Raw genomic sequence first — 12,905 nt, 5'->3', positions numbered from 1 at the left:
GTTGGATAATTACTGTTATGATAATCAAAACATCATTTAGTGAACCCAGCATATCATGTTGTAAATAACATAAAGATAATATTAGAAGCAGATAATTTAACCTGACATATGAAGACTTGCTCTCATTCATTGAAATGAAAATTTCTTCCCAGCATGTTAAGTATGTAACACTGTAGCTGTATGGAAAAAGTTCAGTTTTGAAAAAAAAATCTATAGAAACCTATGCCAAAAAGCACATTTTTAGATTTCAGTAAATTAGATTTTTTTTTACTAAATTATTTAGTGTTATTTAGTAAAATTGTCTGTCCATTAGATTCCACGGCTTGCCACTCAGAATCTGCACAGTTCTGTGATGACAGCTGGAGCATGCCCAGCAGAAGGAAGATGGTGAGCTGGCCACAACCAGCAAGGAGACATCTGGGAGCCCCATCATGTTAACTCAGTGAGTAATCAGTTTCACCACGGGTCAGTTCCTCATCGTAACCATCAAAGTTTACCACTTTTAACAGTGCAGCTGAGTGGTGGGCAGCATGGACGGAGATTGAACAAGGCACGGCAGTGGCTCTGCTAGACAAACAAGAAGCATGCAGGCTGCAAGTCAGAGTCCTGCAGTAAAAGAGGAAGTGCAAAGGCTAGTAAACATCCCTTTAAATGGCTGAAGGGTTTTGACAGGAGCTCACTCTGTGCTTGCCTTGTTTTCCCAAGCCAGCATGAAAGAGAGGAAAAGAGGGCCTACAAACCTTAGCAGAGCTCATTAAAGATTCAGGTATTCAAATAAGTTTCGGGTCCATTATTAAATAGAGTTACTCTGTCTGTGCGAATTGCTCCTTTGGCAATTTGCATAGTAATTCCAGCATTCCCAAACCCTCAGCAGTTCCTACAGAAAAAGGGAGGTAAAAAGAAAAGGCCTTTCACAAATACAAGACATGAGCTCTTAACTGCAAAAATCCGCTCACCACCAGTACACAAAAATACTGGAGAAAGTTCAGTTGAAAGGCTCAGATGGAAAATCTGGCAGGTGTCTGGAAAATAAAACATGAAAGAGAGATTGGGGACTGGCAGAATTTTTTTTAAAAGGTGCTGGTGCCCAGTTTTGGCAAAACTAGAGGAAGGAACAATTGCTTGCTATGAGTAGTTTTGGTTGATCTTCAACTAGAATAACTCACCTCCCCAAACTTGTCCAGGCCACTAAAGAAAGCATATCCATTGGGGGTACCTGAACCTGATAACACTAATTCAAATTGTTGGGCCTGCATTTGGGGAACATGCATCTGTACCAGAAAATAGGAAAGAACTCTATGGACATTTTAGGCACATCCAAAAATATGTGGATTTTCTACCATATAACACAAAGACTACCTCACACTTAGCATGATTGGGATCTGCATGAGTCAAGGTTTATCGCCTTGTGCCCAAGCCAGCCAGACACTAAAAGCCTGTGACTAAACTGAGAAAAAGGTAGCCCTGCAAGCTCTATTTTCTTACGGTGAATGGCTCGCGTTGAATCATCTGCTTGGGCCAGATAATGCCTGCACAAGTTGCAAGATAATGAGTTAAGCTCCACCAATGGAAGGCACAAACCTTCGAAGTGTGTTGGGGAAAACATCGAAATGAATGAAGCGAGGTTTGTTGCCTCCCACAGCAGCTACACAGAAGCTGGTCTGTTTGGGGAAGGCACGGCGCCTTTGAGTGCAGGGTGCCCTGCCCACAACACTGGTCACCTGCTGGGAGCCTGCATTGAGACGGGCTACATTATAATTGGATTTTCCGAAGGCACTGCATTAGCATTTTCCATGATCTCACCCTTATTAGCCAAATAGCTAATCGGAGTCGCGCTCTTACACTGTTTGCTAGTTAAGCGATCCACTGCTATACTGTCTGCAAGCCAACTGCAAATTCACACAGCGATAAAAACTCCTCTTTATCTAACAGGCAGGGAGTTTGTTCTGGGGCTAGTCTTGCAATTAAAACTCTAATTTTCAATAGATCGTGAAAAAGCAATTTCTCTCCAGTGCTCAGTTCACTTGGCGCTTCGCTTAGGCTCTTCCCAGTTCTTTACTGTAAGTTAGGAAAGCTTTTCTTTAATCAGCATAGGCAAGAGCAGCATTGCAGTAAAATTTAACAATAGAAAAGTTCTTTCCCATGGACTCTTCCCTAGTGTGTCTAAAATCAAACTCGCAACATGTTTCATCCTATATGGTTATTATTTAAATGCCTGTGTATGTTAATGGGAATTAAAATATCTGTTCTAAATGCAGAAATGACACACAAACCTTCTCTAGCTGATTCCTCTCTGTCTACATATAGATCAATAATCTGCTTGAGTAAGAATTTCAACTCATATTAACTACTTCTTGTTAGCAGGAAAGCACACAGGACATCTCATATGGCTCCTGGCACTAAGTCCCCACTTATTCCTTTAGATGGGGTCCCAGCAGCTTGGGGTACCTCCTTCACCAAGAGCCTGAAGGGAAGAGGCAGTCTGGCAAGTGGGTTACGAGGCAGTACTTGATGAACAGCCATTGACCGGAGTTTTAGAAAAGTCTCATAGTCGTAATACAATTTTGTTTAGAAATCCAGGCTTTATTCTCTGATTGGAAGTCACATGACAATGTTCAGATTCATTGCAGTGGGATTCTTTGCAAGAAGTCTTTGGAAATATAAATCAGCTTTCACTGTGAAGTTAAGCTCATGAAATACTTACACAAAAACTATACAGATACAAATAAGTATGAATAGAAAAAGAATTATTGTTTTGAAAGGAGGGCTGGCCTGGACTCAGAATGGGAATAGGCACCATGTGCCTGGCCTAACATCAATGGCACCTGATTCCAATTGCACAAACATGTTAAAACAGTGAAGTGCATTTCCTTTTTTACACACAACCAAGAAAACCTACAGAATTCAAGATGGTACCATAAACAAATCATTCCCAGGAATCAAATAAAAACAATTACAATTGTTAAACAGAAAGAATCACAACGCTATAGAGCTGGAAACTCTTGAATTCAAACCAGATGCAACTGTCTTCCAAAGCCCCAGCAACAGCTCCATCTTTTATCACAAGGCTTCTTAACAAATAGCCAGCACAAACAGCATTTTCAGAACAAAGGGCATTAACGCTTCCCAGTGGAGTTTTAAGTGGATTGTGAGGATCTCTAGCCTGAACAATCAGCTTTTCTATTGTCCTCACAGGGATTTCACAAGGCATAAATAACATGCCTGAAGAGATAAGGAGCTGGGACCAAAAAAAAAAAAAAAAAAAAAAAAAAAACACCAAAAGAAAAACAGAACAAAACCAAATAATGAAATTGCAAGACTAGCTTGCAGTCTTGGGTGTACACATCTTCAGGTCAAAGGCTGTCAGTGATGGGCTCCTTTCTCTGATGATGAATCTGCAAAAGTAAATCAATAGCATGATTCTGATACTGAGAAATCCAATCTGCTAATGATTCATTTATCTCAATGTTTTCTCTCCTCCCCTTCCCTTGGAGCCAATATCACACATCCTTACAAGCCAGTAATCAACCCAATACAAATAATAGTGAGCATGAAGAAGCAAAGGAGTGTGGGGACATACTGTAGTGCACCAGCATTCTCTATCTAGTCCTGAATAATCATGGTACAGTGCAATTCGGAGGTTCTATTAACCTCCATTCCCTATATAAAACCCTTCTAGATCTCTAAAAAGAGCAACTGACATTCAGCAGTGCTCATTAGGTGTACATTAACAGTAGGTGCACCCAAGAGAGTAGGTAAGTACAAAAGTACAACAGAGAGAAGAATTCAGTAATAATACAACTGTTAAGTAGGTGTCTGCACTTCAGATGTGTTTATCAGTAACTCATTCAAGCTAGGAAAACAAAAAATGATCAGAGAAAGGAAATGTACTATGGCCAATGTAATATGTCCTTCCTTCCTGAAGCTTCAAAAGATTCTTGAAATGCTGTAACTTGTTGCTAGTAGCACATACACTGGTGCTTACACCACTTCGCTTACAAGAGAAATATTAGGAGTGAAATACCTCCAGCAGGGATTTGAATTTGCCTAGGAGAATTGCTCTGCAGCTACTATGCAGTAACCCCATCTTTCATGTCTGAACACATGGGGTTGATGATATCCAAATGCAGATGAAAGAAAGTTAACCAAAGTATCCACATCTGTGACAAGGCACAGCACCACACAAATCATTGATTTTGGCTAAATTTTTCCTTTCAGGTATTATCAGAGCTAAAATTCACGTTACTTGTTCAGAAAAGCCAGGAAATGCAACCATTAGCAGATTGGTTCTTTGTACAAATTTAAGGTAGACAGAAAGAAATACAAATATATAAATATAAATATTTGTGCATTATGTGCACGTAAGATAAATCAATAATTTACAGTTCATCCATCCAGTGGAATATTGTACTCTTCTACCACATAGGGAACACCTCAGCTTGTACTCCCACACAATGTTTTTGAAGCAAAACCTTTTCCAAAGAAAACAATTTGATGAAAATGTGAAACACTGACTCTTTGGCCTTGAGCCTCTGACTTGCATTTTGAGAGTTCCAGGCAGCTCTGGTCCATCACTGCACAAAAGCCTCTTCTGCTCCCAGCCCCAAGGTCACATAACAGCATGGCACCAACAGTTTGCCATAGAAATGAGTGTAGAGGAAGACCAAAAGCTTCCATGATTCGGCAGCAAGAGCAATATGTCCAGTCTGGTCCTACTTTTCCAGCATCCTCTTTTCTGCTCACATGACTCCATGAAGAGAGAACACAAATCCTTCCCCAGTCAGAACAGGGTCAGGTAGTATCTCTGGGCAGAGATGCAAATAAACCTTACAGATAAGCAGCGGAGTAATTTCATACACATAGCCCCCTGCAACAGCAAGGAGGATGAAACACAACTTTTCTACCAAGCACCATATTTCAAAAACTTCACACCAAATTTAATATCCAACATCCACTGAAAGCAAAGCAAGATCTAGATAAATCACAATATGGCGTTCAATAGAAATGAAATTATATCCAGAGATATACAGATATATATACTGTTTCTCTTCACATTAGACACTTTCAGATTGTACTGTAGAAAATTAAAAATTTTTCTGTGATCTCTATCTCAAACTGACTTCAAAAAGAAATACTTCTCATGTTTTTGATGTTAAATCTGAGAGGGGTACAGAGTGGTCTTTTCTTTATATTGCAGCAGCAAAACTCAAGTTGTATCAGTGAAAATCCTGGAAATAATCATGTATACACACCCGAGGGAGGGCAAGCTGTTAATTAAATAACTGTCTTGACTTTTCTAATGAAATGTATGCACTGAAGACAGGGTAAATACCAACAGTGTTTCTTTCTTTTTTTTTTTTTTTCCCTCTCCAGGAAAATTAAGATGTCAGTTAATTGACTTTTGTTCTGTTTTTCATTGAAGATCTCCGCAAATAAATTTTTCCATTTCACATTTTTCCCCTCCCTGCAGATGCCATTATTTTCAATGGAAAACCCCACACTTCCCCCCTCTTCTTCCAATTAGCTGTAATTATAACAACATTAGCCGCAAAGTAGGTACCCTTGAGACCAAAATCTGGAAAGCAGCGCAGTGCAGAGGGGAACAGGAGATGATATTATAATGAAAGTAAGTGGACATATCAAGCTGCTACATGTATTCTTTTGGGCATCCCTAGGGCTTCACAGGTTGGTTTCTGCTTTCCAAGGAATGCCAGTTGCCTCGCTAAGAGCTGCCTGTGCCCAGCATAACTGGATCCAAAACTAAAATGTACAGTTTAGGTGAAAGAAATCCAGTAGTTGTATCAAACGGGGGCAATTGGGGTTCTCAAACATGTATTGAGACTCTTTCTGCCAAGAAAACAAATACAGTAAGATTAACTTTGGATGTGAAGAAATCAGTATGTGCCAGCAGTTGCGGCATTGCTCAGAGTAGGCTTTGTGCTATAAACCTCTTTTCCAGACAATTTTCCATTAAAAACTGAGTTCGGGGAAAATGTCCAAATATTAGTCTTTTTTTTTTTTTTTTTTTTTCCCCCCTAAACTGCCTTTTCAATGTTACGCAGTTGGATAAGGAAGGAAGTCAACACTATTTGCCAAAAAAAGTGACATTAAATGCACTTGCTGGAATTCTTTCTGCCTTGCTCCCTAGAAAGGAGGGAAAAAAAAGGGGAAACTTGTTCCAACAATTCTGAGTGACAAAGCACAGATATTTAGGAGCTAATGTCCCTCTGAAAGCAGCACAGCTGGCAGAACAAGGCTGAGCTGGAAGGATTTAAGCACGCTGTAAGAGCAGGATTTCCAAAGAGTGAAGAACTGGGGATGGGATCATCCCAGAGGCAGACAGGAGAAGTTAACTTCTCAGAAACCCATTGCTCATGCAATGAGTCATCTCTCTTCTTCCTTAGCCTCTTTCTTAACCTCTACCCACCTCCTACCATTTATCATTACACACTGCCCTTCTCTCTTTATTGTGACCCTCAAGCAAATAGCCTCACATTTTTGGAAGCCAAGTGATTTGTCCTAACCCTGCCCTGCAAACCATGAATGCCCATTACTTAATAGCCTAGTCTCTACTACCACCCATCTATGGGGCATGGCAAGGCACAGAGTGCTCCTGCCTAATTCCCCATGCAGCCTGCCTTCAGATGGAGTGTTTCATGTTTGGGAAGAGAAGGAGAAGACATCTTTGTTCTTACAGACAAGCTGTGCTCTGATATGAGTCATCTGACTTTTTTTGAGCTGTTCAACAACATGTGCAATGTGAAACTTCTGGGATACTAGTAGGAAGAAAAAGTAAGGAAATCAGATCCATAAGTTCGGATACAGTCCACATGCTCCTCTTTGCAAATGTCTGTTGAATATTTCTGGATTCGGCTTGGATCCCAACCTTTCTGGAAGTTACATTTTATGTGGTAAGTAAATCTTCACTGTTCCACACAACCCCTCACAGGTCAAAGAGTCTCCAAGCTCCTATGATTACCAATAGCAGTACCATCTTTCTTAATATATGAGGCCCATTGAAACTGTTTCTAAGGTCTCAAAGGCCTGAATGGTACTTTGATAATATTTAACTAAATGCCCTATTGCCAGAAATTTATTTATATGAAGCAAGTTTAGTAGTCAATACAAAGTAGTCTAAAGAAAAAAAATGTCAGCTTACAACAGCACAGATGCCTCTATCACAAATACTTGCAGAAAAGGTAAATTCATTTCAGGACAGATTTGCACCCTAATGCAACTATTTCTGATCCACTAAGCAGACAGCTTTTAGAGACACCAAAGCTAAAATAAACCACCTCTTCCTCTACCTTTGTTTGGCAGTGTCTTTGGGCTTTTTTGTTTGTTTGTTTGTTTTTGGTAGACCACTACAAGTATTACTAGCCAGGACTCTTTCTTACTCTTTTTTGCAGGACAATTTATCCCAAGAAGTTCTTTCTCCTCTTTCTGATTTTACTATAGGGTATCTCATTTCTCTCATTTCAACATAGCAAACGCAGTTCAATTGCAGCTTGCTTCACCTGGGCTTCCTCTTCCTATCCCATATCGATTTCTGCCCTTAAATTCCTGAGGTCTTGAGGTTTTTCCACCCTCCCTTTCTTATCTGGGAGTTCTAGATTTTAGTTGTTTTTCTTTAAAGTCTTCCATTTCCCCTGATTCATTTCCTCAGCCAGGAGATGCACATATATTGTCTCTTGCTACTTTAAGAGCTCTTTATGGCTACAATCACTATAGTTTGAAACATTCATTGCTTTGTCCTTTGAGATTGACTGTCATTTTCCTTGGGGAAGCATTAACTTTTATTAAAGAAAGCATTTCAAAAATAGCCGTGGGCATCTGTGAATAAAAATGGATTAAGTAATTTAAATCCTGATTACTGAATCAAAAATATAGAGAGGCCACATATTATTCTCAGTAGCTAGTCCTGGACAACATCATGTCTATAACAGTCAATAGCTTTTGTTTTACCTATTCAGACACATAGGGAGATCAAAATTTTAAGTACTCATAAATGTATACCAAGATTACTAGTTGTGCTTGGTCACATCCAGACACTCATACCTGCTTGCACACACGCCAGCCTTCAAATTCCCATGCTCTACACAAACAAAGGCAGGTGCAAGACACTTGAGAACACTGTTGCATTAGGCTTTGAACTCTGTGTTCAAGGTCACATTGCTGTCATTTCAAAGCTGAGAACTAGTCTCCAAGCTGCAGCACCCACTCTCACTGTACAGTAACTTCATCTTACTGCAAAGCCTACAGACCCTTCTTTTCACCCAGATTAAATCCATAAATGGTGCACAGATAGGAGCACCTCTATCTATTCTGTATCATAGAGCTAGTTACTGCCAGCGCAGAGACTCTCAGATTTGAGAGGTGTTTAAAACTGGGTTGGAGTTTTTTTTTACAGCATGTCATTGAAAAGATCTGTCTTCTGATTCACCTCATTTGTCTTCAGTTCTAATGCCACAATCTGTGACACATACTTAGTAATTATTTCTCAAAGAAAAAAAACCAGTATTGAAGGAAACTATGTTCAGATAGGGAAAACCTAAAGGTTTGCCCTAGAAACATCAATCTACCAAAACAGCATTTCTAAAGGCAACTGCCTCATGCTCAGAGTTGCTGCACTGGTGTTCGGTTTTTCTATAATGAAGCACTAGCTCAGAAGAGATGAGATTTATTGGTCAGTTTATCACCTAATGAGGAAATGAAAGCTGAGAAATGAGACTCAGGAATGCTGCCACACATACTAACTCATTTAAACTCAGAATTGCAATTAGAAGTAGTCAAAAAGAGAACAAAGAAATTGGAAAACATTAAGAACACTTTCATCATATATTCTTGGAGATTCTAAATTTGAAACATTTCTTAAAACAAATGGCTTAAACACAGATTTAATTTAAGTGACTATATATAACATATAAATCCAGGCTAGTGCATTTTAATTGATAGTAGACATTGGACTTCCCTGTGACCAATGGCTAATAAAACACTGTTTTATTAGCAAAGATAAAAAGAGCCCTGAAGATACACTACAGACGTACCCTACATAGCACCATGATGGTACTAGCTGAGAATTCTTCATTATGGACACTAAAAAAAGAAAGGGAAAAGTCTGTGAGTTTCCTATTCACTGTTTCACTGAGGAGGTGGCATTTGGATGTTCTGGACAAGGAACAGTTAAAGAAAGACAGAACATGGGGTTTAAAAAAGATTTTCAAGGAGGCAGAAGTCATTATAATCAAACAGTGAAAAATAATTTGCTTTTCTTCAGATCCCCTAAGTGTACTGCCCTGGACCACAGCTGCAGTTGGTGGCCGGACGTTTCATACACTGGTATAAACATCCTCTCAGTATTCTCTGGTGCAATAAATCACTCTGAGTTTAAGTGGGAGGAACTACAAAATTAATCTCCTGTCCTCTCTTGCAGTCACAGCACTACTTTCCCTGCAACCACATCAGAACCCTCCAAGCAGTTGCCACGTAATTATGGGAAGCTTGTCCTCTGTTTTGGCAAGCTATGTTCCCACCGCACCCTCTCTTCTGTACAAATGTGGGGGACTATAAACAACAGAAGAGTTACTCTGCAGCCATCTTCTTCCAGATGTTACTATGCAGTTTTTGCTGGTGACTCCCTCCCAGTCCATATGGAACCCACTCACCCCAGGAAATGGTGCTCAGATGGAGTGTACATACTCCGGCAGTGTACACCAGCTAACCTGGTCACTCCCCTAGTGCTGCACTGGATGATGCATCATTTGTTTGAGACAGTATTGATATAAAAGGACCATTTAGACATGAGAACAGAGAAAAACATGAAACTTAAGAGAGAGAAGCAGTGGACTGGGGAAATTCTGGATTTGCACCCAGAACAAAGTCCTTTCTTCGTGCTCCCTGGCGGTCTTTTAAGAGGCTGCCAAGCACTTCAAAATTCCAAGGAACTTTGCATGACTTCAAATGCAGCTACAAATATTAAATGATCCTCCTGGTTTCCAACAGATAGCTTACATCAACACTTCAGCAAGCAATTAATTTGGTCTGTTTAAATAGTTTTATTTTTAGACCCAGCACACTAAACTACCAGAACTGATCAAGAACAGGCATTTTCACTTTAAAGTGAAATAATGTTCTAAATCCTGCACTTTGTTATCAAGGACTCCTAAAACCTGCCCCATCTTGGCTCCCAAGTTTGGCTCATCATTGAATTTAGTTTTAGCTGAAGCAGCAGAACCTCAAAGACAATTCTGAGGATATCTACTCTTTAGGACTTCACAGGCATTTAATGAGGCAAATCCATGATCCCATAATGTGTAACAGAGATATTTTACCGATTGCAACAAAGTCGAAAGCTGTGACATAGATGATATTACATTAGAAACATCACCTGTGTTGCACATACACCAATCTCATCTTGCTGAAGCAAAGCTGTCATGTAAGCACTCAACAGATAAATAGGAAAGTTTACTATATATCCCTCGAAAGCCCCCATTTTAAAAAAATAGTACAGCTGTTGTCTTACCCTTTGCCTTGTGCTGAACATCTGGAGGAAACTGGTCAGGAACATACCACTGATAGTCTGGCTGCACAGAACAATAAAACATTATTACAGCAATATGGACTTCACAGACACTTCAAACAAGAGAATAGTGGCATGTTAAAAACATAATTGTGCTGTGAAGCTTTTTATTAGTCATACAGAAGTAGCTTACAAAAATCTTATATCTAGCTTGATTTTCTACCAGTTGAGACTTTCTGCTTGCTTCCATCTTTGTGATGCATGGTTTAGTTGCTGCACCAATTAGAAACATTGTTGTAAACCTTTCTAGATCCTTCAAATCAAAAAACATTAACAGAAGCTAGTTCAATTTTAAATGGGCTTTATAGTACACTGCAGCTAGGAATAAAGGAATAAAACATATCAGAAGATATGACTGGCTCCATCCTCTATACTTAGCAAGCCAGAGAAGCCTGGTGTGCACTGTGACATGACAGGTGAACCTGTTCTACTTTCAGTACAGGTAACACACTGCTTTGCACAATAGGAAAATCCTTTTGAATAAAGTTCTCTCCCTTTTCCCTTTCCCACAAATTAGCATTTCTGTTGCAATCACATTAGCTGTTGTTTGATAATCTATTGAAAATACCATGGAATGAGAAGATTCCCCATCTTTCTTATAAGAAGCACTATTGAGAAGGTTGTGTGCCTACAAGCATAGTACATGGAAATTCTTCATGGTAAGGAACAGTAATGAAGAAAGCAAAATTGTGTCGTAGTTTATATTGTGCACTGTGGTAAGTGAGTGTTACGAGTAGAGAAAACAATCCAGGGACCAGGCTGTTTATCTGAAGCTCTGTTAAACCAGCAGTGTGATTTGAGCACTGCATTCAAGCTCATCAAATTACTTCCAGGCTTCAAATTAGTTAAATAATTGCTGTTTTGCAGAAATTACTCTAACAAAACCCTGAGTAGTCCAAGGAGACTCTTACAGACTTCAACTTGTAGACAGAAATGCCATTAATGTCTCAAGAAGTTTTGCCTCAATTAAGATGGCAAGATGAAGCTGCAGATACAGAAAAGAGATTCAGCTTCTATATGTGCTTTCATTCAGTCACATAGCAGTGATCATTATCATATGTTGCCAGGGAAAAGGAAGTATCCTATTTTCACTTGAAGAACATCGTTCACAGGAATTAACTAATTCTGTGTTTGAGGACAAACAAACAGGCTTTGATACAATGCAAGACTGTGCTTTACTTTACGCACCGTTAGTTTTCCCCTCTAATGGTTCAAAATGTATTTATCTGCATTGCTCTTCTGAATTTCTACTCCCTTTTTTGTTCTCTGATTTACTGTTTTCTTTCACGCGTACACAATGCAGAGTGGAATGCATTTCAGAGAAAAGAGATGTATTTCATGTTAGACTAAACAGATTTTTTCTATTGACAAGTAAAATGAACAAAAAGGCACAAGATATAAAAAGACTGAAAAAGCAAAAGCACAGACTAAACACACAGGGTTACATACGTTAACTCAGGACACCCATTAAATTCTAACACCTTTCCTCATTGCTAACAAATTGCTCAGGGAGCTATCAAAAGCTCAGAGCAGTAACGCTGCACTCACACAGGCAGAGAATTTCAAAGAAAGCTCAGAATGAAACTAGGAGTTACAAAGTGACCAGTCAAAGTGACCCCAGTGTTCCGGCAGGAACGGTTAAACTGTAAGCCCAGTGATCCTTTACAGAATTAGAAATCCAGATGATGAAAGTTCAGGGAGAAGAGCCAAAATAATCTGGGACAGTGTCCAAATTGAAGTGAAAAACATTCCCCAATGCTTCAAATTCTGATAAGCAGGTAGATGAGCACACTCCTGAAGTATGGAAATGAGGTTTGACCACAGCCTTCTGCTTGTTTCTGCAGCCTTATATGTATTTTGCAAGAACTAAGCTTGAATTTCTCAAATAAATGAACATCTTTAGTAGGCGATAGCTTTATAGGCAGAAACAGATACTGTATATCTAAAATGACATTCACCATGTTTAAATGGATCTTCACTGGTTTTGAAGGGGTACAGCCTTCTTTTTAGATAACCCAGAGCACTTCAAAAATATCAGTCTTTGAAGCAGTATTTTCATTGAAATAGACAAGTCCACCTGACATAATCTGGCCTAAAGAAAAAGATTTCACTTCATGCTGAGGATTACAGGAAAAGGGCCAATTTCCTGCTGTGTTATCTACATACAAATGTAACTCCCACTTATACTTCTTTTTTTTCCCCCCTCTTCTCCCAGTACACAGGCTTGCTTGGGAAAACTGCATTCCTAGAGCATTCATGGTCAGAGTGGCTCAACTCTAGTAGAACCTCATTCCTCACATAATCCTACTTTACATCAGAGGACCAG

General features: G+C 39.4%; 1 protein-coding gene across 7 annotated transcripts in view; it reads right to left on the bottom strand.

Annotated features, from left to right (window-relative positions):
- Positions 1-2,551: 2,551 nt before the first annotated feature.
- The window catches only part of TNIP3 (TNFAIP3 interacting protein 3), a 66,083-nt gene continuing 55,729 nt past the window's right edge, over positions 2,552-12,905 (bottom strand). For all 7 annotated transcript variants that reach the window (XM_042871610.1, XM_042871615.1, XM_042871609.1 and 4 more), the window contains 2 exons: positions 10,523-10,583; positions 2,552-3,395 (listed from right to left, as the gene is read on the bottom strand). In XM_042871610.1, coding sequence (XP_042727544.1) covers positions 3,364-3,395; positions 10,523-10,583 — 93 coding nt within the window. In that variant the 3' untranslated portion in view covers positions 2,552-3,363. The remainder of the gene's footprint in view (positions 3,396-10,522; positions 10,584-12,905) is intronic.

Source organism: Lagopus leucura, unplaced genomic scaffold, assembly GCF_019238085.1.
Source record: "Lagopus leucura isolate 7727_CA_CO unplaced genomic scaffold, USGS_WTPT01 Super-Scaffold_100004, whole genome shotgun sequence".
Classification (NCBI taxonomy): Eukaryota; Metazoa; Chordata; class Aves; order Galliformes; family Phasianidae; genus Lagopus; species Lagopus leucura.
Note: the sequence above shows the minus strand (reverse complement) of the source record. Positions and strands in the feature narration are given on the sequence as shown.